Below are 27478 nucleotides of genomic sequence, written 5' to 3'. Positions count from 1 at the left end.
GATCACATTGTTTTTGACTTTCATGAAATTAATGACTTAACATTCTGATTCTGCCTTTATAATACCTATACAGATAACAGAAGCATCTTCTGTATGGTCACAGTCGTTCTGACCCCACGGTTTCCTCTGACACTGTCCTAAGTTTGTCTCGGTACCATTACAGTCTATATCATCTATCCAGATAGATCCTGTCCCATTACCATAGTAAGAATTGCCTACTGGAACACCAATCATACTAAAAAAACAACAGAAAATGCTCAAAACACTATAAACTTATTTATAAAAGAAGAAGTTGCATACATTGTTACATTTTTACATTGTCATTTCAGGGTCTGTTATAGCTGACTATGCAGTATGGACTTTGCTCATTGTTGAAGACCGTACGGTGACCTATAGTTGTTAATTTCTGTGACATTTTGGTCTCTTGTGGACAATTGTCTCATTGGCAATCGTACCACATCTTCTTTTTTATATTGTGGTGGCTACTACTTCATGTAATACAAGGGAATACAGGATGTAGGAGGCAGCACAAGTCCAAATAATGTATTGAAGAAATATGTAACCAAAAATAATCTTTATTCAAAATATTGAAAAATTCAACTCATTGGCAAACCGAAGGTTGGTGTCTGACAAATCCAAAATATCTGGAGTGTTTGAAGTGTTTGCTGGACAAACAGATGGACAGACAGAATAAGACTGACAGACAACAAGGGGCTGGTTGTTCAACTTTGATAACTTAATGGTAGTATCAACCTTAATGTGATATAAAAAAGTTTACATGGCATTACTGAATGGAAGATTAAAATTCTGTTGTTGAACTTGATTTAAATGGGGAGTTGCAATAAAGATTCCACCCATTGATTGAGGGTTATATATATTACAACAACTTCTAATTCAAATATCAACAACTTCTCATTTGAAAAAACGTTCAATTTTGTCAATTTAAATATTTCACAGTTACAAGAGAAATAGTAGTCTGTTTTTGGTTATCAAAATTTTGACATTTTCTAAAGGTTGATTCTATCAAACCTAGAAATGATGAATAGAATAAATCATAATTGATCAGGTTATTCTAATTGATATGAATGGATTCTACTTACTTTGTAAAGCCTAACATGTGACAAACAACAGTAGCTTCTGGAACTCCCCATCCATCATCACACACAGTACCCCACACTCCAGCATGAAGTACTTCAACTCTACCTGCCGTCGCTTTTGGTCCTCTCAGACGTACTTGTACCTGGAGCGACTGAGCTGTTAAAATGAGGTAGTAATAACTTTAAATACTTTAAAAATAAATCTACATGTCACATTTAAATCAAGCTATAGTGGACAAAATGTATGCAAAATAAATATCTTACATTAATTTTCATTTAACTTATGGTCAAACTTTATGCAAACTATATATTTTTAACATCAATTTCATTTAGTCTATTAGTTAAGTAAACTATGAAATTTCAGGAAGCTCTGATTTATAATTCATAAGAAAAATGTGCATTTATGACCATTTATATGCATGTGCAAGATATAAAATTGTATTTCCTACTAGTAAACAGGAAGTTGATAACCAATGCATATGAACGTGCATACCATATATATAGTATAGCAAGCTTACATAAAGCCTGATACTAAATTTCAGAATGGTCTGATTTGTTGTTCCAACAAAATGTGAAGAAAATCTAATGGAACAGACATAACAAGGTATAGAGTGGGGGCATAATAATGAGATATCTAGATATTTTCACAACTAAACAAACATATTGTTGTGACAGAATACACACCTGTTTCACAAATGATACCAACATCTTCTGTATGGTCACAGTCACTAACACCCCATGGATCATGTCCACAGTTAGCAAGAGAGTTTTCTGTACCACCACAATGAACACTATCTAACCATATAGGTCCCTGGAAATTTGACGTAGAATACCTGGAACCTGATACTGCTACTGCCTGTACACTAAAAAATTCAAAAACAATACCGATATCTAAAATATCAACTTGGAACAATAAAGCTAATAATGTTAATACATGTGTATATGAATGAATTGCCTTGTATAGCTTACTTTAAAGTATGGATTGTGCTTTGTTAAAGAATGTGCTGTGTCCTCTTGTTGCGTACATCCTCGTTTTTTTTGTAATTTGGAAGATAGTTGTCATTTGCAGTAATACCACATCTTTAGATTTCTTTAGTGCGACAATATTCATAAATAAACTGCCAAACATTTTATACAGATACCATCCTTCAAAACAAAAGCTTTGAATGAAAAAATGGCACTCAATTTTATGTACTTTCATACTTTAAGGATTGGGGTGGGTACAAATTTTCATAATTTTCATGCATTGAGGAAAATTTTCATTTCATAGATATTTGATTTTTGGTTTAGCCAAAGTCTGCATACATTCCTTTATAACATTTGTAATTCGTTACACATCGAAATTCATGGTTCACAGGAAACCATAAACAACAAAAATTAGTATCATATGTATAATTATGAACCCACTAATTTTAAACTTTTTTTCATTGGTATCCATATTATTTTTATACTGAAGGCTGTTTAGTGACCTATAGTTGATAACTTCTATGTCACTTGGTCTCTCAATGGAATGTTGTTTCATTGGCAATCATACCATATCTTCTTTTTTTTTTATTTTTACAGCTTTATTTTCCATAAAGAGGTGAAAATCAAATATCCAGTACTCAAAAACTTTGTTTTTCAATACTACAAACTTACAACTGGACTCCAAGTTGGTTACACACGACTTTGGCTGCTGTACTGTTAAAATCATCATCACATACAGTCCCCCATTTACCCCCATAGTTTACTTGTAATAATCCAGCATTAGTTGAGTTTCCTCCCGTCAGACGGAGCTGAATATTCTTAGAAGCTGGCGCTAAAAATATATTGATTTTACTACTATTTTGCTTTCTATATACAAATACATTAAATTTAAGCAACTAAAATACTTTTTACTATTTCGAATAATACATATTTTTATGACAATGAATACTAGTATTGTATCTAGAAACAAATGAATTTCTTTTTTAATTTCTTAAGAATTCTTTACATCTTACAACCAGATGCTCCGCAGGGCGTAGCTTTATATGACCGCAGAGGTTGAACCCTGAACAGTTGGGGCAAGTATGGACACAACATTCAAGCTGGATTCCGCTCTAAATTTGGATTGTGATTAAATAGTTGACACAGCATAGGTTTCTGACACAGAATGAATGTATTCAAATGAACTTAAAATTTTTGTTTTCTCTTAGAGCAATTCACTATGCTGTTGAATATTAATCCTCTCAAAAAAATGTTTGAAGAAATTTTCTTTTTATTTATGAAATTTCAAATGAGAAAAATTGAACCCAATTTTTGTCGAGCCTTCGACTTTAGTTGAAAAAGCGAGACTAAGCGATCCTACATTCCGTCGTCGTCGGCGGCGTCAACAAATATTCACTCTGTGCATCGGACTACTAGCACAAAGGTTCCTGGTTCGATTCCCATCTGGGATGAAAATTTCAGGAACTCAATTTTCGGCTCTCCCTTGACACCATTTGCGAGTATGGTCTTGAGGAAACGATGATAGTCCGTCGGAAGGGGACGATAAATGGCTGACCCGTGTTAAGAGAGAGCCATATCTCTTGCACGTTAAAGACACCCTTGTAGATTTCGAAAAAGAGTAGGCTAATGCCGCTACAAGGTAGCACTCGCACCCGCAAAGTGGAAAGGGATTAATATAAGTTGCAAAACTTGTTTCCCAATCCACTATAAATAAATATGTTTAAACTAAACTAAATATTCACTCTGTGGTTAAAGTTTTTGAAATTTTAATAACTTTCTTAAACTATACTGGATTTCTACCAAACTTTGACAGAAGCTTGTTTATGATCATAAGATAGTATCCAGAAGTAAATTTTGTAAAAATAAAATTCCATTTTTTCCGTATTTTACTATAAATGGACTTAGTGTTTTTATGCGGGGAAACAAAACATTCACTCTGTGGTTAAAGATTTTAGAATTTTAATAACTTTCTTAAACTATCCTGGGTTTGTTCCAAACTTGGACAGAAGCTTGTTTATGATCATAAGATAATATCCAGAAGTAAATTTTGTAAAAATAAAATTCTATTTTTCCGTATTTTACTTATAAATGGACTTAGTTTTTTTCTGTGGGGAAACATTACATTCACTCTGTGGTTAAAGATTTTAGAATTTTAATTACTTTCTTAAACTATCCTGGGTTTGTATCAAACTTGGACAGAAGCTTGTTTATGATCATAAGATAGTATCCAGAAGTAAATTTTGTAAATAAATAAATCCATTTTTTCCATATTTTACCTTTAAATGGACTTAGTTTTTCTGCGGGGAACCATTACATTCACTCTGTGGTTAAAGTTTTTAAAATTTTAATAACTTTCTTAAACTATCCTGGGTTTGTACCAAACTTCGACAGAAGCTTATTTATGATCATAAGAATGTATCCAGAAGTAAAGTTTGTAAAAAGATTACTCTGTTTTTTCTGTAATTTAATTTTAAATGGACTTAGATTTTCTTACAATCATTAAATAGTAACAAGAGGAATATTTTTATTGATTTTTTTCCTCATTGTTGGTGAGCCTGCGATTTACAGCAAAAATAGGCGAGACACTGGGTTCCGCGGAACCCTTACAAATTTTTTAATCACATACCCCTTTCCCTTATTCCAAAACTAATTTCAATTAAAATATTCTAATGGAGTTTGCAACAATTACTACTCATTTAAATACATCATAAAATATTAAGATGTAAAAAAACTGCTTGTTATCACTGAATGGTAAAGATTATTTAAATTTATCAGTTGGTAGTAAAAAGTGAATATACATTGTATATTGTATATAACAAAGATTTAAGTTGATTCTGGACAAAGAAAGATAACTCCAATTAAAAAAAATTCTTGCAGATATTTCTTGCTTACTTTACTGGACAAAGAAAGATAACTCTTAATTAAAAAAAAAATTTGCTATTTCACAATATTGTGAAATTAGATATTTCTTGCCATTGCACAATACTGTGCAATTGAAAAGACTTGCTATTGCACAATACTTAATATAATAATTTTAGATCCTGATTTGGACCAACTTGAAAACTGGGCCCATAATCAAAAATCTAAGTACATGTTTAGATTCAGCATATCAAAGAGGCCCAAGACTTTGATTTTTGTTAAAATCAAACTTAGTTTAATTTTGGACCCTTTGCACTTTAATTTAGACCAATTTTAAAACTGGACCAAAAATTAAGAATCTACATACACAGTTAGATTTGGCATATCAAAGAACCCCAATTATTCAATTTTTGATGAAATCAAACAATGTTTAATTTTGGACCTCGATTTGGGCCAACTTGAAAACTGGGCCAATAATCAAAAATCTAAGTACATTTTTAGATTCAGCATATCAAAGAACCCCAAGGTTTCAATTTTTGTTAAAATCAAACTTAGTTTAATTTTGGACCCTTTGGACCTTAATGTAGACCAATTTGAAAACGGGACCAAAAATTAAGAATCTACATACACAGTTAGATTCTGCATATTAAAGAACCCCAATTATTCAATTTTGATGAAATCAAACAAAGTTTAATTTTGGACCCTTTGGGCCCCTTTTTCCTTAACTGTTGGGACCAAAACTCCCAAAATCAATACCAACCTTCCTTTTATAGTCATAAACCTTGTGTTTAAATTTCATAGATTTCTATTTACTTATACTAACGCTATGGTGCGAAAACCAAGAAAAATGCTTATTTGGGTCCCTTTTTGGCCCCTAATTCCTAAACTGTTGGGACCGAAACTCCCAAAATCAATACCAACCTTCCTTTTGTGGTCATAAACATTGTGTTTAAATTTCATTGATTTCTATTCACTTTAACTAAAGTTATTGTGCGAAAACCAAGAAAATGCTTATTTGGGCCCTTTTTGGCCCCTAATTCCTAAAATATTGGGACCAAAACTCCCAAAATCAATACCAGCCTTCCTTTTATGGTCATAAACCTTGTGTTAAAATTTCATAGATTTCTATTCACTTTTACTAAAGTTAGAGTGCGAAAACTAAAAGTATTCAGACGACGACGACGACGACGACAACGACGACGCAGACGACGACGCCAACGTGATAGCAATATACGACGAAAATTTTGAAGTCGTATAAAAACACAGACCAGCTGTGGCAGGGATCTTCTAGATCCATTACAACAACAAAAACCACAAAGTACAGATCTGAGAGTACTCAGTTTCTGACAGCTAGTTCAAATCCAAAAAGAACTGCTGAGTAATGAGGGGGGATAGGACCTTCATCTGGACTCTAGGATCCGGTGATTTTAAGCACAGGATTTTAGGATTGACCCTTTTGGGATCTTGGAATTTTTTTTTTAAATTTCAGGATGTCCGGATTTAAATTCAGGACCTCAGGATTTCGGGATCAGGACCCCTCCAGGCTCCTACCCTTCCTCAGTAATGACAAATATTAAATATTGAATACTACTTACTATTACTACAGATAACTCCAACATCTTCTGTATGATCACAGTCAGTGTCACCAATGGCATTGGTTTTACACTGTAATATAGTAGACTCATTTCCCATACATGTTACTTCATCCAAGTATATATTTCCTGTTCCTTGTCCAAAACCTGCAGCTGTTACAGGTAAGGCATTCTGACTGCAAAATCAAACAAACTTTTTTAATTTGTAAATAATTGAATGTGTGTCTTTTCTAGTGAACTTAAAAGGTTATTAGAAAAGCATTAGAAAGCGAAGCCAGAGAGCAAATATTTTCATAATACTCATCTAAATGCTTGAAATTAACAATTGTTCACGAGTCAAATGCAAATTTACTTAATTTACTATCAAAAAGCAAGTTAAACATTTTCAAAATCGTAAATTAAAACATTTTCATGCAAAATTGAATAATAGAAACTATTATCAATCATTTACAAATTCTTTTACATAAAATTAAAAATACTGTTTCCTGACATTTGACAAAGAATAAAACAGTACATGAATCTGGAATCAATCATAATAAACTAATCATAGAAACCAGGATTAAATTTTGTATTAATGCCAGACGCGCGTTTTGTCGACATAAGACTGACTCATCAGTGACGCTCGAATCCCAAAAAGTTTAAAAGGCCAAATAAAGTACGAAGTTGATGAGCATTGAGGACCTAAATTCCTAAAAGTTTTGCTAGTTACAGCTAAGTTCATTTATTCCTGAGGTAGAAAAGCCTTAGTATTTCAAAAATCAAAAGTTTTGTAAACATATGACCATATCAATGATAATTCATGTTAGCACAGAAGTGCTGACTCCTGGATTACTAGGCTGGTGATACTCTCTGGGAATTATCTTTTTTATGATTAACTTAAATCTTCATGTTGTTATTCTGTTCTCAAATTTAATAGTTGGGTGGTCAATTTCCGTGAAATTTAGTTATAATTCATCAAAAGTCATTTCAGTTTTAAAGTTCAAAATTGCATAAATTATCTTTTAAAAAAAAAATGAAATTTTAGGAAAAAATGCTTTGAAACCATCAATACAAGTTTGTTTATAGTATGACTTTTTGTATAAATAAGTTGGAAAAAAGGAATCCTTCTTACAATTCCTCTAAAAAATACCAAAATTGTGTGAAATTCTTCTGGATCCTTGACCTAATATATTGTAAAATTTTAGGAAAAGATTACTATTACGAAAAAATGGAATAAAATAGGTTATAGAAAGGTGTAAATTATCATTATTTATGATAAAAATATTTTAATGAAAGTTCTTTGTCATTATTTCTTTACCTTGGAAGGTTGAGACTTCTGCAGACTACAGATGCAGCATTCTGGTCAAATTTGTCATCGCATACAGTACCCCATCTACCACCAATATTTATCTCAACTCGACCTTGAAATCTGTTGGGACCATTTGCCAATCGTAGCTGTGGTTCTCCTAACAAAAGGTTACACAATTTTTTTAACAATACTGAAGATAAAATCTTTTCATAAGAAAATTTGAAGGAAAAGTGATCACAAAAACCTTAAACAACACAAATAAATGTGAAATTGTCTTGTTTCAAAATATTTGTCAATGTTCAAATATGAATATGTGGGAAAGGTAATAAAGCTTGAATATGATATTACTATTTTTAATGATGAAACCATTACATTGTACTTATTAATGCATGTCAATATGAATATCCTATTAATTGTCATTCATTTGAATTAAAATATTTACAAAAAAGTTCAAGGTTGGAAATTATTTATTTTTCAGTCATGTTGCCAGTTGTTTTTTTAGGGTTGGAAATTATTTAAACTCTATCCAAGTAAACCCTGAGGCAATGTTAATTTTTGTAAATTCCTAATATCAAAATGCCTTACACTATATAAATATAGAAACATGCGGTATGCATGCCTTTGAAACAACTGTTTAACAGAGCTCAAATGATGTGGATATTACCAATTTTAGGGAACCATACACCCTTCAATAATGAAAAAAATCATACTGTCTACTTACTAGAATTACAAACAACACCAACATCTTCTGTATGATCACAGTTGTTTATATACCATCCCTTGTTACGACATTGTAAGATACTTCTCTCTGTTCCTGTACACTGTAGATCATCTAACAATATTGGACCAGGTCCTCCACCATAGGCTGAACCGGCTACTGATATAGCTTTATCTCTGTAATAACACATGGTTATATGTGTACTGATGTCTTAGTTATGATCTTAGTTACTAATGACTTTATGGTTAACTATGTACCTTTACTAATATCAAAGTAATGACCTTGGTAACAAATTACCTCAGTATTTATTGTTCTTTATCATAAATTTAGTAGAAAATACAGCTATTTTGTATATTTAATAAAGGTTCGTTTTTCCAGTCTGTATCACCTACCCTGTATCGCATACACCGTATCGCATAGCTAAACTCGTATCGCATACCCCGTATCGCATGGTAAAACCCGTATCGCATACCTTTTTTTTTTTTTTTTTTAATTTATCTTTAAGTCCGTTTTTGGTTTTTTTTTGGCTTAAGAAAAAATTTCCTCAAAATAGGTCGATTTTTTTAATGACGTCATTGTTTGGTATGTAACGTCACGTACGTCAAGTTTTCATATTGTATGTGACGTCACGAACATCAAGTTTTCACAACATATTTTTTGGCACACTAAATGCAACTATAAAAAATACAAAACACTCAAATAAATACAATAATAAACAAAATATTTTTAAAACAACAGATTGTGAGGTATCCCAGGTGCTTCGTATAAGCAATTATTTTGAAACAAGACAAAAGCAGAACTGAAGGTTACCCAGTGCTATGGATCAAAAAACAGTTCATGTAATATAATAATATATGATAAAGCGTATAATACATGGCAAAATCCATATCACATGCCGTATCACCCTCGACCAATATCATCCCTCTGGCCTAAAGGCCCTTGGGCTGATATTGATGTCTCGGGATGATACGACATATGATACGGATTTTGCCATGTATTACTCTCTATATATCATCTGATATCCGAGTAATGACCTTGGCAACAATTGACCTCAGTATTTATTGTTCTATATGAACTGATATCTGAGTAATGACCGTGGTAACAATTGACCTCAGTATTTATTGTTCTATATGAACTGATATCTGAGTAATGACCTTGGTAACAATTGACCTCAGTATTTATTGTTCTATATGAACTGATATCCGAGTAATGACCGTGGTAACAATTGACCTCAGTATTTATTGTTCTATATGAACTGATATCTGAGTAATGACCTTGGTAACAATTGACCTCAGTATTTATTGTTCTATATGAACTGATATCCAAGAAATGACCTTGGTAACAATTGACCTCAGTATTTATTGTTCTATATGAACTGATATCTGAGTAATGACCTTGGTAACAATTGACCTCAGTATTTATTGTTCTATATGAACTGATATCTGAGTAATGACCTTGGTAACAATTGACCTCAGTATTTATTGTTCTATATGAACTGATATCTGAGTAATGACCTTGGTAACAACTGACCTCAGTATTTATTGTTCTATATGAACTGATATCCGAGTAATGACCTTGGCAACAAATTACCTCAGTATTTATTGTTCTATATGAACTGATATCTGAGTAATGACCTTGGTAACAATTGACCTCAGTATTTATTGTTCTATATGAACTGATATCCAAGAAATGACCTTGGTAACAATTGACCTCAGTATTTATTGTTCTATATGAACTGATATCTGAGGAATGACCTTGGCAACAAATTACCTCAGTATTTATTGTTCTATATGAACTGATATCTGAGTAATGACCTTGGTAACAATTGACCTCAGTATTTATTGTTCTATATGAACTGATATCTGAGTAATGACCTTGGTAACAATTGACCTCAGTATTTTGTTCTATATGAACTGATATCTGAGTAATGACCTTGGTAACAATTGACCTCAGTATTTATTGTTCTATATGAACTGATATCTGAGTAATTACCTTGGCAACAATTGACCTCAGTATTTATTGTTCTATATGAACTGATATCGGAGTAATGACCTTAGTAACAATTGACCTCAATATTTATTGTTCTATATGAACTGATATCTGATTAATGACCTTGGTAACAATTGACCTCAATATTTATTGTTCTATATGAACTGATATCTGAGTAATGACCTTGGTAACAATTGACCTCAGTATTTATTGTTCTATATAAACTGATATCTGAGTAATGACCTTGCCAACAAATTACCTCAGTATTTATTGTTCTATATCAACTGACATCTGAGTAATGACCTTGGCAACAATTGACCTCAGTATTTATTGTTCTATATGAACTGATATCTAAGTAATAACCTTGGTAACAACTGACCCCAGTATTCATTGTTCTATATGTACTGATATCTAAGTAAGGATTACCAAATCTTTCAAATTATCTTTGAAAGACTCACTAGATAACTGTGTGAAAGAATACACATTAATAACAGTTTCAACATTTATTTTTGTTAAAATCATTTGAAAATACATTACTGTTTTGTTATAACTGCCAAGTTTGATACAATTATCTGGAATTTTATGCTTCTTACCTTCTGAATCCTAACATTGAGCAAACAACACTAGCAGCTTGATTGGAGAATGAATCATCACATATTGTTCCCCAAGTATGATTATAGAACACTTCAACACGACCACTTGATGAGGATGTACCATTTACAAGTCGAACTCGCAATCTTTTTACTGTGGATTACAAAAATTGTTTTAAACAAAATAATATTGTTATAATAAACAATTTAAGTCATTTTTCTTTTACCAATTTTTTCATATAGAAAATAACCAAATAAAAAATTTGCACTTAACTTCTATGTAACATAAAGTTAGATTTATATCACAAAAAGAGTTTAAACCATATAATCTATTTACCTTATGAATAATTAATCGTGTTGCCTTAGCAACCTAAATAAATTGCTTATAATCAAACTTCAATGTGAAGGTAACAAATATATTTTTCTTTTTCATTTCTATTATTTTTGCATATTTTCTATTCAGTTTGTCTTTCATTTTATGACTTTTCTTTTACTTTAGGGATCCCTATATTTAAGGATCGAGGTTCATTTATGGTTATGGTTCGGTTAAGGGATGTTGTAGATTAGGACTTGATATGTGTAAGGGAAGGGTTAATAGGAAAGGATAGTTTCAGTATAGCTTTATATGGTGTTGGACCCCTAAAGTAAAAGAAGGCCCATTGTGTCATAGTACAGAAGGTTCTTACATGTTCCACATACAACGCCCACATCCTCTGTGTGGCCACAGTTGTTCTGTCCGAATGGATTGTGTTTACACAATGATATATCTGTCTCATTCCCATTACATTTAACATTATCTAATACTATCTGGCCAGTTCCTGCTCCAAAGTAAGCTTTAGGACGTACTTGAGCTCCTTGCCTATAAAATAATGAAAATTATTGTATGTAGTCAACAACCTAATGTTTAGTGGTTTGTGGTTTGTTGATGTAGTTCATAATTGCTTCTTGTTTATATTTTTTATATAGATTAGACAGCTGGTTTCCTGATTGAGCTTCTTGTTTCTATTTTTTATATAGATTAGACAGCTGGTTTCCTGATTGAGCTTCTTGTTTCTATTTTTTATATAGATTAGACAGCTGGTTTCCTGTTTGAGCTTCTTGTTTCTATTTTTTATATAGATTAGACAGCTGGTTTCCTGATTGAGCTTCTTGTTTCTCTTTTTTATATAGATTAGACAGCTGGTTTCCTGATTGAGCTTCTTGTTTCTATTTTTTATATAGATTAGACAGCTGGTTTCCTGATTGAGCTTCTTGTTTCTATTTTTTATATAGATTAGACAGCTGGTTTCCTGATTGAGCTTCTTGTTTCTATTTTTTATATAGATTAGACAGCTGGTTTCCTGATTGAGCTTCTTGTTTCTCTTTTTTATATAGATTAGACAGCTGGTTTCCTGTTTGAGCTTCTTGTTTCTATTTTTTATATAGATTAGACAGCTGGTTTCCTGATTGAGCTTCTTGTTTCTCTTTTTTGTATAGATTAGACAGCTGGTTTCCTGATTGAGCTTCTTGTTTATATTTTTTATATAGATTAGACAGCTGGTTTCCTGATTGAGCTTCTTGTTTATATTTTTTATATAGATTAGACAGCTGGTTTCCTGATTGAGCTTCTTGTTTCTCTTTTTTTATATAGATTAGACAGCTGGTTTCCTGATTGAGCTTCTTGTTTCTATTTTTTATATAGATTAGACAGCTGGTTTCCTGATTGAGCTTCTTGTTTCTATTTTTTATATAGATTAGACAGCTGGTTTCCTGTTTGAGCTTCTTGTTTCTATTTTTTATATAGATTAGACAGCTGGTTTCCTGATTGAGCTTCTTGTTTCTCTTTTTTATATAGATTAGACAGCTGGTTTCCTGATTGAGCTTCTTGTTTCTCTTTTTTTTATAGATTAGACAGCTGGTTTCCTGATTGAGCTTCTTGATTATATTTTTTATATAGATTAGACAGCTGGTTTCCTGATTGAGCTTCTTGTTTCTATTTTTTATATAGATTAGACAGCTGGTTTCCTGATTGAGCTTCTTGTTTCTATTTTTTATATAGATTAGACAGCTGGTTTCCTGATTGAGCTTCTTGTTTCTATTTTTTATATAGATTAGACAGCTGGTTTCCTGATTGAGCTTCTTGTTTCTATTTTTTATATAGATTAGACAGTTGGTTTTCTGATTGAATGCTTTTACACTACTACTCATTTTGGGGGCCCTTTATAGCTTGCTGTTTGGTGTAAGACAAGGTTCTTTTTTGAAGGCCATACTTTGATCTATAATGGTCCATTTTTACTCTTGTGACTTGGATGGAGAGTTGTCTCATTGGCACTCATACCACATCTTCTTATATCAATATGAAACTACCACAATAGACAATGACAATGGCTCATTATGGAGCTACATATATGGTTAATGCATAGACTTTTACAAGTGAAACTCCCTAATGTTGTCTCCCCATGTAGACTCCTTTTTTTAAAATGATTCACACATGAATAGCTGATCCATAAACCCGAATTTTTCCCAAAAAAAATGAAATCTTATGTCCTATTTGTTGCTGAATTTTTGACAAAGACAGCAATTTTGATAGTAGTTGTGAGTTTTTTTATAAATAATTATTTTCTAATTCTGAGTGGGGCAATTTATTATTTCCCTTCTGACTTGAAAATGAAGTGAAAATTGTCATCAAGTAATATAATCTTCCATTATAAATATATAGCTTTTAGGATTCAGAACAAAAAATACTGGGGAAAAAAACCTTAATGCATATAACTTCTTGTTTCCATTCAATGTTTACCTAATGTTATACTACCCATCCTAGCATTTCTAAGTGTGCACAAATACTGACATAATCTTTGCTTGCTAGGTTACTGGTCTAGATTGCTTCTACTTACCAAGGCAAACCAAGTTCCCTGCAGACCACCTGTGCTGCATAGTTATCAAACAAATCATCACAAACAGTGCCCCAGGTTCCTTGATAATTAATTTCTAATCGTCCAGATGATGGTGTTGTTCCACCAACCAAGCGTAGAGTGGTATTGGTAGTTCCAATAGGTGCTGAAGCTGCAAAAAATACATTCAAATATTTTAATAACAAGTATTGAACAACAACAATTTGTTTTTTAGAAAATTTGATTAATTTCAATACAGTTCTTATATTTTTTTCTTTCCCCAGCCCCGATGTCCACTTACCCACACAAACAACTGACACATCCTCTGTATGATCACAGTTACTCTTTCCCCAGCCTCTATGTCCACTTACCCACACAAACCACTGACACATCCTCTGTATGATCACAGTTACTCTTTCCCCAGCCTCTATGTCCACTTACCCACACAAACCACTGACACATCCTCTGTATGATCACAGTTACTCTTTCCCCAGCCTCTATATCCACTTACCCACACAAACCACTGACACATCCTCTGTATGATCACAGTAACTCTTTCCCCAGCCTCTATGTCCACTTACCCACACAAACCACTGACGCATCCTCTGTATGATCACAGTTACTCTTTCCCCAGCCCCTATGTCCACTTACCCACACAAACCACTGACGCATCCTCTGTATGATCACAGTTACTCTTTCCCCAGCCTCTATGTCCACTTACCCACACAAACACCTGAGGCATCCTCTGTATGATCACAGTTACTCTTTCCCCAGCCCCGATGTCCACTTACCCACACAAACCACTGACGCATCCTCTGTATGATCACAGTTACTCTTTCCCCAGCCTCTATGTCCACTTAGCCACACAAACCACTGACACATCCTCTGTATGATCACAGTTACTCTTTCCCCAGCCTCTATGTGTACTTACCCACACAAACCACTGACGCATCCTCTGTATGATCACAGTTACTTTTTCCCCAGCCTCTATGTGTACTTACCCACACAAACAACTGACGCATCCTCTGTATGATCACAGTTACTCTTTCCCCAGCCTCTATGTCCACTTACCCACACAAACACCTGAGGCATCCTCTGTATGATCACAGTTACTCTTTCCCCAGCCTCTATGTCCACTTACCCACACAAACACCTGAGGCATCCTCTGTATGATCACAGTTACTCTTTCCCCAGCCCCGATGTCCACTTACCCACACAAACCACTGACACATCCTCTGTATGATCACAGTTACTCTTTCCCCAGCCTCTATGTGTACTTACCCACACAAACCACTGACGCATCCTCTGTATGATCACAGTTACTCTTTCCCCAGCCTCTATGTGTACTTACCCACACAAACAACTGACGCATCCTCTGTATGATCACAGTTACTCTTTCCCCAGCCTCTATGTCCACTTACCCACACAAACACCTGAGGTATCCTCTGTATGATCACAGTTACTCTTTCCCCAGCCTCTATGTCCACTTACCCACACAAACCACTGACGCATCCTCTGTATGATCACAGTTACTCTTTCCCCAGCCTCTATGTGTACTTACCCACACAAACAACTGAGGCATCCTCTGTATGATCACAGTTACTCTTTCCCCAGCCTCTATGTCCACTTACCCACACAAACACCTGAGGCATCCTCTGTATGATCACAGTTACTCTTTCCCCAGCCTCTATGTCCACTTACCCACACAAACCACTGACGCATCCTCTGTATAATCACAGTTACTCTTTCCCCAGCCCCGATGTCCACTTACCCACACAAACAACTGACGCATCTTCTGTATGATCACAGTTACTCTTTCCCCAGCCTCTATGTGTACTTACCAACACAAACACCTGAGGCATCCTCTGTATGATCACAGTTACTCTTTCCCCAGCCTCTATGTCCACTTACCCACACAAACCACTGATGCATCCTCTGTATGATCACAGTTACTCTTTCCCCAGCCTCTATGTCCACTTACCCACACAAACACCTGAGGCATCCTCTGTATGATCACAGTTACTCTTTCCCCAGCCTCTATGTCCACTTACCCACACAAACAACTGAGGCATCCTCTGTATGATCACAGTTACTCTTTCCCCAGCCCCTATGTCCACTTACCCACACAAACAACTGACACATCCTCTGTATGATCACAGTTACTCTTTCCCCAGCCTCTATGTCCACTTACCCACACAAACACCTGAGGCATCCTCTGTATGATCACAGTTACTCTTTCCCCAGCCCCTATGTCCACTTACCCACACAAACACCTGAGGCATCCTCTGTATGATCACAGTTACTCTTTCCCCAGCCCCGATGTCCACTTACCCACACAAACAACTGACGCATCCTCTGTATGATCACAGTTACTCTTTCCCCAGCCTCTATGTCCACTTACCCACACAAACAACTGACGCATCCTCTGTATGATCACAGTTACTCTTTCCCCAGCCCCTATGTCCACTTACCCACACAAACCACTGACGCATCCTCTGTATGATCACAGTTACTCTTTCCCCAGCCTCTATGTCCACTTACCCACACAAACAACTGACGCATCCTCTGTATGATCACAGTTACTCTTTCCCCAGCCTCTATGTCCACTTAGCCACACAAACAACTGACGCATCCTCTGTATGATCACAGTTACTCTTTCCCCAGCCTCTATGTCCACTTACCCACACAAACCACTGACACATCCTCTGTATGATCACAGTTACTCTTTCCCCAGCCTCTATGTCCACTTACCCACACAAACAACTGACGCATCCTCTGTATGATCACAGTTACTCTTTCCCCAGCCTCTATGTCCACTTACCCACACAAACAACTGAGGCATCCTCTGTATGATCACAGTTACTCTTTCCCCAGCCCCTATGTCCACTTACCCACACAAACCACTGACACATCCTCTGTATGATCACAGTTACTCTTTCCCCAGCCTCTATGTCCACTTACCCACACAAACCACTGACACATCCTCTGTATGATCACAGTTACTCTTTCCCCAGCCCCTATGTCCACTTACCCACACAAACAACTGACGCATCTTCTGTATGATCACAGTTACTCTTTCCCCAGCCTCTATGTCCACTTACCCACACAAACACCTGAGGCATCCTCTGTATGATCACAGTTACTCTTTCCCCAGCCCCTATGTCCACTTACCCACACAAACACCTGAGGCATCCTCTGTATGATCACAGTTACTCTTTCCCCAGCCTCTATGTCCACTTACACACACAAACCACTGACGCATCCTCTGTATGATCACAGTTACTCTTTCCCCAGCCTCTATGTCCACTTACCCACACAAACACCTGAGGCATCCTCTGTATGATCACAGTTACTCTTTCCCCAGCCTCTATGTCCACTTACCCACACAAACCACTGACACATCCTCTGTATGATCACAGTTACTCTTTCCCCAGCCTCTATGTCCACTTACCTACACAAACACCTGAGGCATCCTCTGTATGATCACAGTTACTCTTTCCCCAGCCCCTATGTCCACTTACCCACACAAACACCTGAGGCATCCTCTGTATGATCACAGTTACTCTTTCCCCAGCCTCTATGTCCACTTACACACACAAACCACTGACGCATCCTCTGTATGATCACAGTTACTCTTTCCCCAGCCTCTATGTCCACTTACCCACACAAACACCTGAGGCATCCTCTGTATGATCACAGTTACTCTTTCCCCAGCCTCTATGTCCACTTACCCACACAAACCACTGACACATCCTCTGTATGATCACAGTTACTCTTTCCCCAGCCTCTATATCCACTTACCCACACAAACCACTGACACATCCTCTGTATGATCACAGTAACTCTTTCCCCAGCCTCTATGTCCACTTACCCACACAAACCACTGACGCATCCTCTGTATGATCACAGTTACTCTTTCCCCAGCCCCTATGTCCACTTACCCACACAAACCACTGACGCATCCTCTGTATGATCACAGTTACTCTTTCCCCAGCCTCTATGTCCACTTACCCACACAAACACCTGAGGCATCCTCTGTATGATCACAGTTACTCTTTCCCCAGCCCCGATGTCCACTTACCCACACAAACCACTGACGCATCCTCTGTATGATCACAGTTACTCTTTCCCCAGCCTCTATGTCCACTTAGCCACACAAACCACTGACACATCCTCTGTATGATCACAGTTACTCTTTCCCCAGCCTCTATGTGTACTTACCCACACAAACCACTGACGCATCCTCTGTATGATCACAGTTACTTTTTCCCCAGCCTCTATGTGTACTTACCCACACAAACAACTGACGCATCCTCTGTATGATCACAGTTACTCTTTCCCCAGCCTCTATGTCCACTTACCCACACAAACACCTGAGGCATCCTCTGTATGATCACAGTTACTCTTTCCCCAGCCTCTATGTCCACTTACCCACACAAACACCTGAGGCATCCTCTGTATGATCACAGTTACTCTTTCCCCAGCCCCGATGTCCACTTACCCACACAAACCACTGACACATCCTCTGTATGATCACAGTTACTCTTTCCCCAGCCTCTATGTGTACTTACCCACACAAACCACTGACGCATCCTCTGTATGATCACAGTTACTCTTTCCCCAGCCTCTATGTGTACTTACCCACACAAACAACTGACGCATCCTCTGTATGATCACAGTTACTCTTTCCCCAGCCTCTATGTCCACTTACCCACACAAACACCTGAGGTATCCTCTGTATGATCACAGTTACTCTTTCCCCAGCCTCTATGTCCACTTACCCACACAAACCACTGACGCATCCTCTGTATGATCACAGTTACTCTTTCCCCAGCCTCTATGTGTACTTACCCACACAAACAACTGAGGCATCCTCTGTATGATCACAGTTACTCTTTCCCCAGCCTCTATGTCCACTTACCCACACAAACACCTGAGGCATCCTCTGTATGATCACAGTTACTCTTTCCCCAGCCTCTATGTCCACTTACCCACACAAACCACTGACGCATCCTCTGTATAATCACAGTTACTCTTTCCCCAGCCCCGATGTCCACTTACCCACACAAACAACTGACGCATCTTCTGTATGATCACAGTTACTCTTTCCCCAGCCTCTATGTGTACTTACCAACACAAACACCTGAGGCATCCTCTGTATGATCACAGTTACTCTTTCCCCAGCCTCTATGTCCACTTACCCACACAAACCACTGATGCATCCTCTGTATGATCACAGTTACTCTTTCCCCAGCCTCTATGTCCACTTACCCACACAAACACCTGAGGCATCCTCTGTATGATCACAGTTACTCTTTCCCCAGCCTCTATGTCCACTTACCCACACAAACAACTGAGGCATCCTCTGTATGATCACAGTTACTCTTTCCCCAGCCCCTATGTCCACTTACCCACACAAACAACTGACACATCCTCTGTATGATCACAGTTACTCTTTCCCCAGCCTCTATGTCCACTTACCCACACAAACACCTGAGGCATCCTCTGTATGATCACAGTTACTCTTTCCCCAGCCCCTATGTCCACTTACCCACACAAACACCTGAGGCATCCTCTGTATGATCACAGTTACTCTTTCCCCAGCCCCGATGTCCACTTACCCACACAAACAACTGACGCATCCTCTGTATGATCACAGTTACTCTTTCCCCAGCCTCTATGTCCACTTACCCACACAAACAACTGACGCATCCTCTGTATGATCACAGTTACTCTTTCCCCAGCCCCTATGTCCACTTACCCACACAAACCACTGACGCATCCTCTGTATGATCACAGTTACTCTTTCCCCAGCCTCTATGTCCACTTACCCACACAAACAACTGACGCATCCTCTGTATGATCACAGTTACTCTTTCCCCAGCCTCTATGTCCACTTAGCCACACAAACAACTGACGCATCCTCTGTATGATCACAGTTACTCTTTCCCCAGCCTCTATGTCCACTTACCCACACAAACCACTGACACATCCTCTGTATGATCACAGTTACTCTTTCCCCAGCCTCTATGTCCACTTACCCACACAAACAACTGACGCATCCTCTGTATGATCACAGTTACTCTTTCCCCAGCCTCTATGTCCACTTACCCACACAAACAACTGAGGCATCCTCTGTATGATCACAGTTACTCTTTCCCCAGCCTCTATGTCCACTTACCCACACAAACCACTGACACATCCTCTGTATGATCACAGTTACTCTTTCCCCAGCCTCTATGTCCACTTACCCACACAAACCACTGACACATCCTCTGTATGATCACAGTTACTCTTTCCCCAGCCCCTATGTCCACTTACCCACACAAACCACTGACACATCCTCTGTATGATCACAGTTACTCTTTCCCCAGCCTCTATGTCCACTTACCCACACAAACCACTGACACATCCTCTGTATGATCACAGTTACTCTTTCCCCAGCCCCTATGTCCACTTACCCACACAAACAACTGACGCATCTTCTGTATGATCACAGTTACTCTTTCCCCAGCCTCTATGTCCACTTACCCACACAAACACCTGAGGCATCCTCTGTATGATCACAGTTACTCTTTCCCCAGCCCCTATGTCCACTTACCCACACAAACACCTGAGGCATCCTCTGTATGATCACAGTTACTCTTTCCCCAGCCTCTATGTCCACTTACACACACAAACCACTGACGCATCCTCTGTATGATCACAGTTACTCTTTCCCCAGCCTCTATGTCCACTTACCCACACAAACACCTGAGGCATCCTCTGTATGATCACAGTTACTCTTTCCCCAGCCTCTATGTCCACTTACCCACACAAACCACTGACACATCCTCTGTATGATCACAGTTACTCTTTCCCCAGCCTCTATGTCCACTTACCTACACAAACACCTGAGGCATCCTCTGTATGATCACAGTTACTCTTTCCCCAGCCCCTATGTCCACTTACCCACACAAACACCTGAGGCATCCTCTGTATGATCACAGTTACTCTTTCCCCAGCCTCTATGTCCACTTACACACACAAACCACTGACGCATCCTCTGTATGATCACAGTTACTCTTTCCCCAGCCTCTATGTCCACTTACCCACACAAACACCTGAGGCATCCTCTGTATGATCACAGTTACTCTTTCCCCAGCCTCTATGTCCACTTACCCACACAAACCACTGACACATCCTCTGTATGATCACAGTTACTCTTTCCCCAGCCTCTATGTCCACTTACCCACACAAACACCTGAGGCATCCTCTGTATGATCACAGTTACTCTTTCCCCAGCCCCTATGTCCACTTACCCACACAAACACCTGAGGCATCCTCTGTATGATCACAGTTACTCTTTCCCCAGCCTCTATGTCCACTTACCCACACAAACCACTGACACATCCTCTGTATGATCACAGTTACTCTTTCCCCAGCCTCTATGTCCACTTACACACACAAACCACTGACGCATCCTCTGTATGATCACAGTTACTCTTTCCCCAGCCTCTATGTCCACTTACCCACACAAACCACTGACACATCCTCTGTATGATCACAGTTACTCTTTCCCCAGCCTCTATGTCCACTTACCCACACAAACAACTGACACATCCTCTGTATGATCACAGTTACTCTTTCCCCAGCCTCTATGTCCACTTACCCACACAAACCACTGACACATCCTCTGTATGATCACAGTTACTCTTTCCCCAGCCTCTATGTCCACTTACCCACACAAACCACTGACACATCCTCTGTATGATCACAGTTACTCTTTCCCCAGCCTCTATGTGTACTTACCCACACAAACACCTGAGGCATCCTCTGTATGATCACAGTTACTCTTTCCCCAGCCTCTATGTGTACTTACCCACACAAACACCTGAGGCATCCTCTGTATGATCACAGTAACTCTTTCCCCAGCCTCTATGTGTACTTACCCACACAAACAACTGATGCATCCTCTGTATGATCACAGTTACTCTTTCCCCAGCCCCGATGTCCACACAATGCTAAGTTTTTCTCAGTTCCCTGACAAGACAAATCATCTAACTGTATAGGACCTGATCCACGCCCATAAAATGAACTTCCTTTGGCAATTGCATTTGTTCTGAAAGAGAAACAAAATTTTATAACTATGTTACTCATCACTTGGAGTCTGTCATCATGACCAAAATGTTCAGTTGACCCCTTAAGGAGTTATTGCCCTTTATTGTCAATTTTACCAATTTTTCTTATCTTTATTCAAAAATCTTCTCCTCTGAAACTTCTATGACAAATGTAACCAAACTTGTCCATAATCATCATGAGAGTATCTAGTTTAAAAAATGTGTCCACTGACCCTGCCCAGGAACCAAGATGGCAGACATGGCTAAAAATAGTACATAGGGTAAAATGCAGTGTTTGGTTTATATCTCTGTATCTGAAGCATTTAGAGTAAATCTGACTGGTGGCAAAAATATTCATCAGATTTAGATATATCTGCCCTGAAATTTTCAGACAAATCCAACAACCAGTTGTTGGGTTGCTGCCCCTGAGTTAGCAATTTTAAGGAAATTTTGCAGTGTTTTGCTATTATCTTAGATATAATTATAGTAACTTATAATATCTTATACTATAAATTAGGATTTTAACCTGTTTTTTTACATGATTTCCAAAGCATCAGTAAATACAGGTAAGCTTTGGAGGCTCTAGTTTAAAGTTCAGCTTATATTTCTTGGCAATTGGAGGTGAAATTTTGTGCATAGTATTAAGATTTACTTGAGACAACCATTTCTATTACCAAACTGACAAAGGTTAAATTTGTTATATGCAGTTTTGAATATTTGAAGTTCACAACATGATTTTATTATGTATCAGACAAACATAAACAGTTTGAAACTTTTAAAACCCTTCAATAATCTATCTGTTTCATTCATGATATTCTGTATTTCACTTATTTCCTGTGTGAAAGTGTTGTTTCATTCACAATATTCTTATTCAACTTATTTCCTGTGTGTAAGTGTTGTTTCATTCATGATATTCTTATTTAACTTATTTCCTGTGTGTAAGTGGTGTTTCATTCATGATATTCTGTAATTAACTTACTTCCTGTGTGTAAGTGTTGTTTCATTCATGATATTCTTATTTAACTTATAACCTGTGTGTAAGTGTTGTTTCATTCATGATATTCTGTAATTAACTTATTTCCTGTGTGTAAGTGTTGTTTCATTCATGATATTCTTATTTAACTTATTTCCTGTGTGTAAGTGTTGTTTCATTCATGATATTCTGTAATTAACTTATTTCCTGTGTTTTAATGTTGTCTCAGTCTACTTATTTCTTTATTTGCTGTCGTAAATATTTATTTGTATTTTCTATTCACTTTAGTTCATAATTTCCATGTCTTACAGGGGTTGACACTAACTTTTGTAGCCACTAGCCCGCCGGGCTAGTAAAAATTAAATTCAACTAGCCCTGTTCTGTGTCAAGTACCCCGGTTCGTGGGACAACGGCCCTCGAAGTGAGCAGGCCATAGGCGAACAAGCTAGGGGGGTCTTTTTTTGAAATTTAGATGCAAAATCCTGCATTCTGAGGCCTTTTAAGAAGATGTTTTCAGTCTGAAAAATACCTATATCATACTAGTTATATCTTCAAAAAAAATTAATAATTACACCAAAAAAATCCAACGGCAGGAATTTGTTTGTCAAAACTTACATTTTTATTGTAGATGAATTTATGATATATCTTAAATATTTATTGTGTTAACATTTTTAGTTAAACATTAACATTTTGTATATTCCAAACCTACTTTAAAAAAATAAATAGTTCCCAGATTAAAAATATAGACTTCAAAACCTTGACCAGGTTTATAGGGTGGAATTCAATTTATAAATATTCGTGCAGCATCAAATTAATTAATGACAATGTTGTACTGAGCTTGACAACTACATGTATCTCACAGTCTCCACCGCAAACATAACAATAGACCAACCACAAAGAAAGTGACAATCTACATTTACATCAAAACAAATATGTGTGTTAACTCATCAACTGAAATAATTAAATTAAAAAAAAAAAATACAATGTTTTTGTTTATTTTTATTTACATAAATAAGTTGACTTGTTCCCTTGCCTTATTTTACTTTTGGTTTCTGAAGCCGAGTTTTCATGTTCCAACTGATTTTGGTCATCCTGTTCTCGTTAATGCATTAAGACATGCATACATTTCGGTACGTGTAAAGAACGCTTTCTGATACCAATGGCTTAGTCTTGCTATCATCATCACCCCCCAGTTCTCAAAAAGAAGCTACATGTAATCACATGCACATTTAATATTATTACCGGAAATTTACTTTTGTTTCAGTCGATTGCAACTGTAATGATAAGTTCCCAGCAATACGAAAAGATTTATGACGACATGACAAACGCTAATTCAATAAAGACAGAGAAGATTGAAAAGTTTTCATCACCACGTGTTTCTTTTGGAGTAAAGGAAAATTTCAACAGGGAACCTTTTAACGCTCTATTTTAAGAATGAAAGGACATTTACAATTTTAACTATTTACAATACGCGACGACTATGTAATAGATAAGGGTAAAAATATGCACGCGATTTAACAGGATATATGATATATCAATGTGATTAATAATAAAATACAATAAAACTAAAATGTATATGCAGTCTAATTAATATTTATTTCAAAATCTTGAAATGTGGTGCATTCTTACTTTATTGGACGAGTAATCTTAGGCCGAGTTGACAGTATAAAGCGACTGGTTTACGGTAGAATTTTTACCCTCCAGTACCTGTATTTGAATGGAAATAAAGAGGTCGCAGAACCAGTGTAGACAATATTTGACAAAGTTGTCAGATATGATTTGCGTTTGGACTCTACTTTGCCGAAAGTACAACAGTTTGATGTTCAATGACAAATAAATTTACTAGCCCCTCGGGCTACCGCGCTACGGACATTTACTAGACCGACACAAAAGTTACTAGTCACGGGCTAGCGGGCAAGCGTTAGTGTCGAACCCTGTCTTAAGAGTTTTGTCAGTCGATCTACTTCTCAAAGTTACTTCCTTCATCTGAAAATACTTTTTAATAAGAAATGTGTTTTATTTGTCCCAATGCTGTTTTAGATATATTTTTTCAAATACATTTTCTTAAATCTCTATGTAATGGTAAATCTCAATGTAATGGTTTGTTTCTAAGTTTTAGATTATTTCTGTCTTCCTGGTCTTCATTCAATTTCACATTGTTTCTTTAATTATAATTTTGTTGATGGTATGCTGTCTCATTGATTTATTCCTGGCATCTCCTTTATTCATTTCTAGTATCTTTCATTTACCCATTTAGACCTAGTTGAGTACAAATGACTTTAGCTTCACTAGTACCAAAGGCGTCATCACAGATTGTTCCCCATGTATTGTTGTAAAAGACCTCTACTCTTCCTGCATAGTTTCCTGGTCCACCTTTTAGACGAATGTTTACTTTGGCACTGTCTAAAATGATTAATACAAGTAGTAAAATAGAGAATGAAATAAATAGTTTTCCAAAAATGTGTGATATTAAAAGGGTTCAATATGAACCTCATTATGATTGAATTTGTAAAGCCTCATAAATCTATGACACAGATATGCTCTGCAAATGAGGTATCACATTAACAAATTTGACTCATCCTTATTTTTTCCTTTTCTAATAAAATACCACTTATTACACTGTCACTTGAGGAATAGAAGTTCCTTTATAATATAAGTTCCAAATGGAAACAATATACTGGAATATTATTTCCACTTGAATAATTATTACAGTAAATGTTCAATGGAATTAATGGTATAGAATAGTTGTTCCACTATGACATTGTTTATAACGAACTTTCCATTCTCAAATAAACGCAATCAGTTCTCTCATTGACAGACTTGTTCAACACTGTAAATTCACAAATTATTGCTTGCATTTCTTTTAAAGATGTTTGAAGAAAGAACAAAAATGTAAGTTTAATAAATAATTGTGACCTAGGCTATGGAAAATTTGCCTATAGATATTCTACTTTATAATGAAAGTTCTTATTACTATAATGTAAAACTCATCTACTCACTAAGTTCACATAAATAAAAACCTTGCCATAATTTCTGAATTACTTTAACATACTGGCAGACAGATTGAAGTTTATTCAATACAAATTATCTAGCTATTTTTCCGCCAATACTGGGCAACACAAAGGTTCATGAAAATTTTTGAAGTCTTAATAGAAAACATCTGACCCCTAAATGGAAAAGTGATTGTAGCATAACATCAATAGTTCAATAGGCGTAGATTCTCAGGCCAAGCTGCGCCGATTTTCAAATAGTGATAGATCTACAGTACTAATTTAGTACTTACTAGTTTGACATTTAACTCCTACATCTTCTGTATGCTTACAGTTACTGGTACCAATTGCAGTATGATTACAATTAAGCATGGTAGTTTCTGTTCCTATACAATGTACATCGTCCAATAAGATCTGTCCTGTTCCCTGGCCGTATGGTGATTTAGAATAACCAACAGCTCCTGAGCTGAAAGATACAAAAAAAATCATTAATCAATTCTGATCTTTTAAATTTTACCTGTGACAGCTAAAACTGAAAATTTCACTCACTTGCATGAATATAGATTTACATACTTTTCTCCATTTATAATTAATTATGTAATGTTATTCAAAGCCATTTAAATATTTTATAGTGTTCTGTTCTCCGTGAAACATAAATTAGTCATCAATTTTGTTCTAAATTAAAACATTTGACTACTGACAATGGTAAATGTAACATTTGACTGCTTACAATGGAAAATGAAACATTTGACTACTGACAATGGTAAATGTAACATTTGACTACTGACAATGGTAAATGTAACATTTGACTACTGACAATGGTAAATGTTACATTTGACTACTGACAATGGTAAATGTAACATTTGACTGCTTACAATGGTAAATGTAACATTTTACTGCTTACAATGGTAAATGTAACATGTAAATGTAAAATGTAAATATGTAACATGTAAATGTAAATGTAAATGTAAATGTAACATGTAAATGTAAATGTAAATGTAACATGTAAATGTAAATGTAACATTTGACTACTGACAATGGTAAATGTAACATTTGACTGCTTACAATGGTGAGGGGGGGCGAGACCATTTTCGGGACGCCGGGATCGGCCGATTTTAGCAACGGGAATTCGGGATTGCCTTGTTTAAAGATCGGGAATTCGGGATAGAAAAACATCGAGATACGGGAATATCACATTTTTAGCCACGGGAAATCGGGATTTTTATGTTGAATTATAACGGGATTGACATAAAACTGTACATCAGACAGATAAAAGTGCCATTTTCATTATAAGTCAATCAGAATTGCATCCAGAAACAGAGTAGATCCAGATCAGAGTACATGTAAGATCGTGTAACAGTAAGTTGACTAAGCTCGGATCAGCTCCACAATTATACCGTTAAGCGATTTTGATTTAATTACATATATAAACTTCCGGTAGCAGACG

The 27478-nt window shown here is 36.4% G+C and overlaps 1 protein-coding gene across 3 annotated transcripts in view; it reads right to left on the bottom strand.

The window, feature by feature from the left end:
- The window catches only part of LOC134706939 (deleted in malignant brain tumors 1 protein-like), an 80191-nt gene that overhangs the window by 28144 nt on the left and 24569 nt on the right, over positions 1-27478 (bottom strand). For 2 of the 3 annotated variants that reach the window (XM_063566319.1, XM_063566320.1), the window contains 13 exons: positions 26325-26497; positions 25291-25444; positions 21901-22070; positions 13973-14141; positions 11786-11958; positions 11103-11253; positions 8524-8696; positions 7812-7959; positions 6518-6690; positions 2736-2895; positions 1782-1960; positions 1101-1254; positions 66-235 (listed from right to left, as the gene is read on the bottom strand). In XM_063566319.1, coding sequence (XP_063422389.1) covers positions 66-235; positions 1101-1254; positions 1782-1960; positions 2736-2895; positions 6518-6690; positions 7812-7959; positions 8524-8696; positions 11103-11253; positions 11786-11958; positions 13973-14141; positions 21901-22070; positions 25291-25444; positions 26325-26497 — 2147 coding nt within the window. Of the gene's footprint in view, positions 1-65; positions 236-1100; positions 1255-1781; positions 1961-2735; positions 2896-6517; positions 6691-7811; positions 7960-8523; positions 8697-11102; positions 11254-11785; positions 11959-13972; positions 14142-21900; positions 22071-25290; positions 25445-26324; positions 26498-26732; positions 26742-27478 lie in introns of those variants that run through there. The other variant, XM_063566321.1, reaches the window with a different exon arrangement.

Source organism: Mytilus trossulus, chromosome 2 (genome assembly GCF_036588685.1).
Source record: "Mytilus trossulus isolate FHL-02 chromosome 2, PNRI_Mtr1.1.1.hap1, whole genome shotgun sequence".
Taxonomy (NCBI): Eukaryota; Metazoa; Mollusca; class Bivalvia; order Mytilida; family Mytilidae; genus Mytilus; species Mytilus trossulus.
Note: the sequence above shows the minus strand (reverse complement) of the source record. Positions and strands in the feature narration are given on the sequence as shown.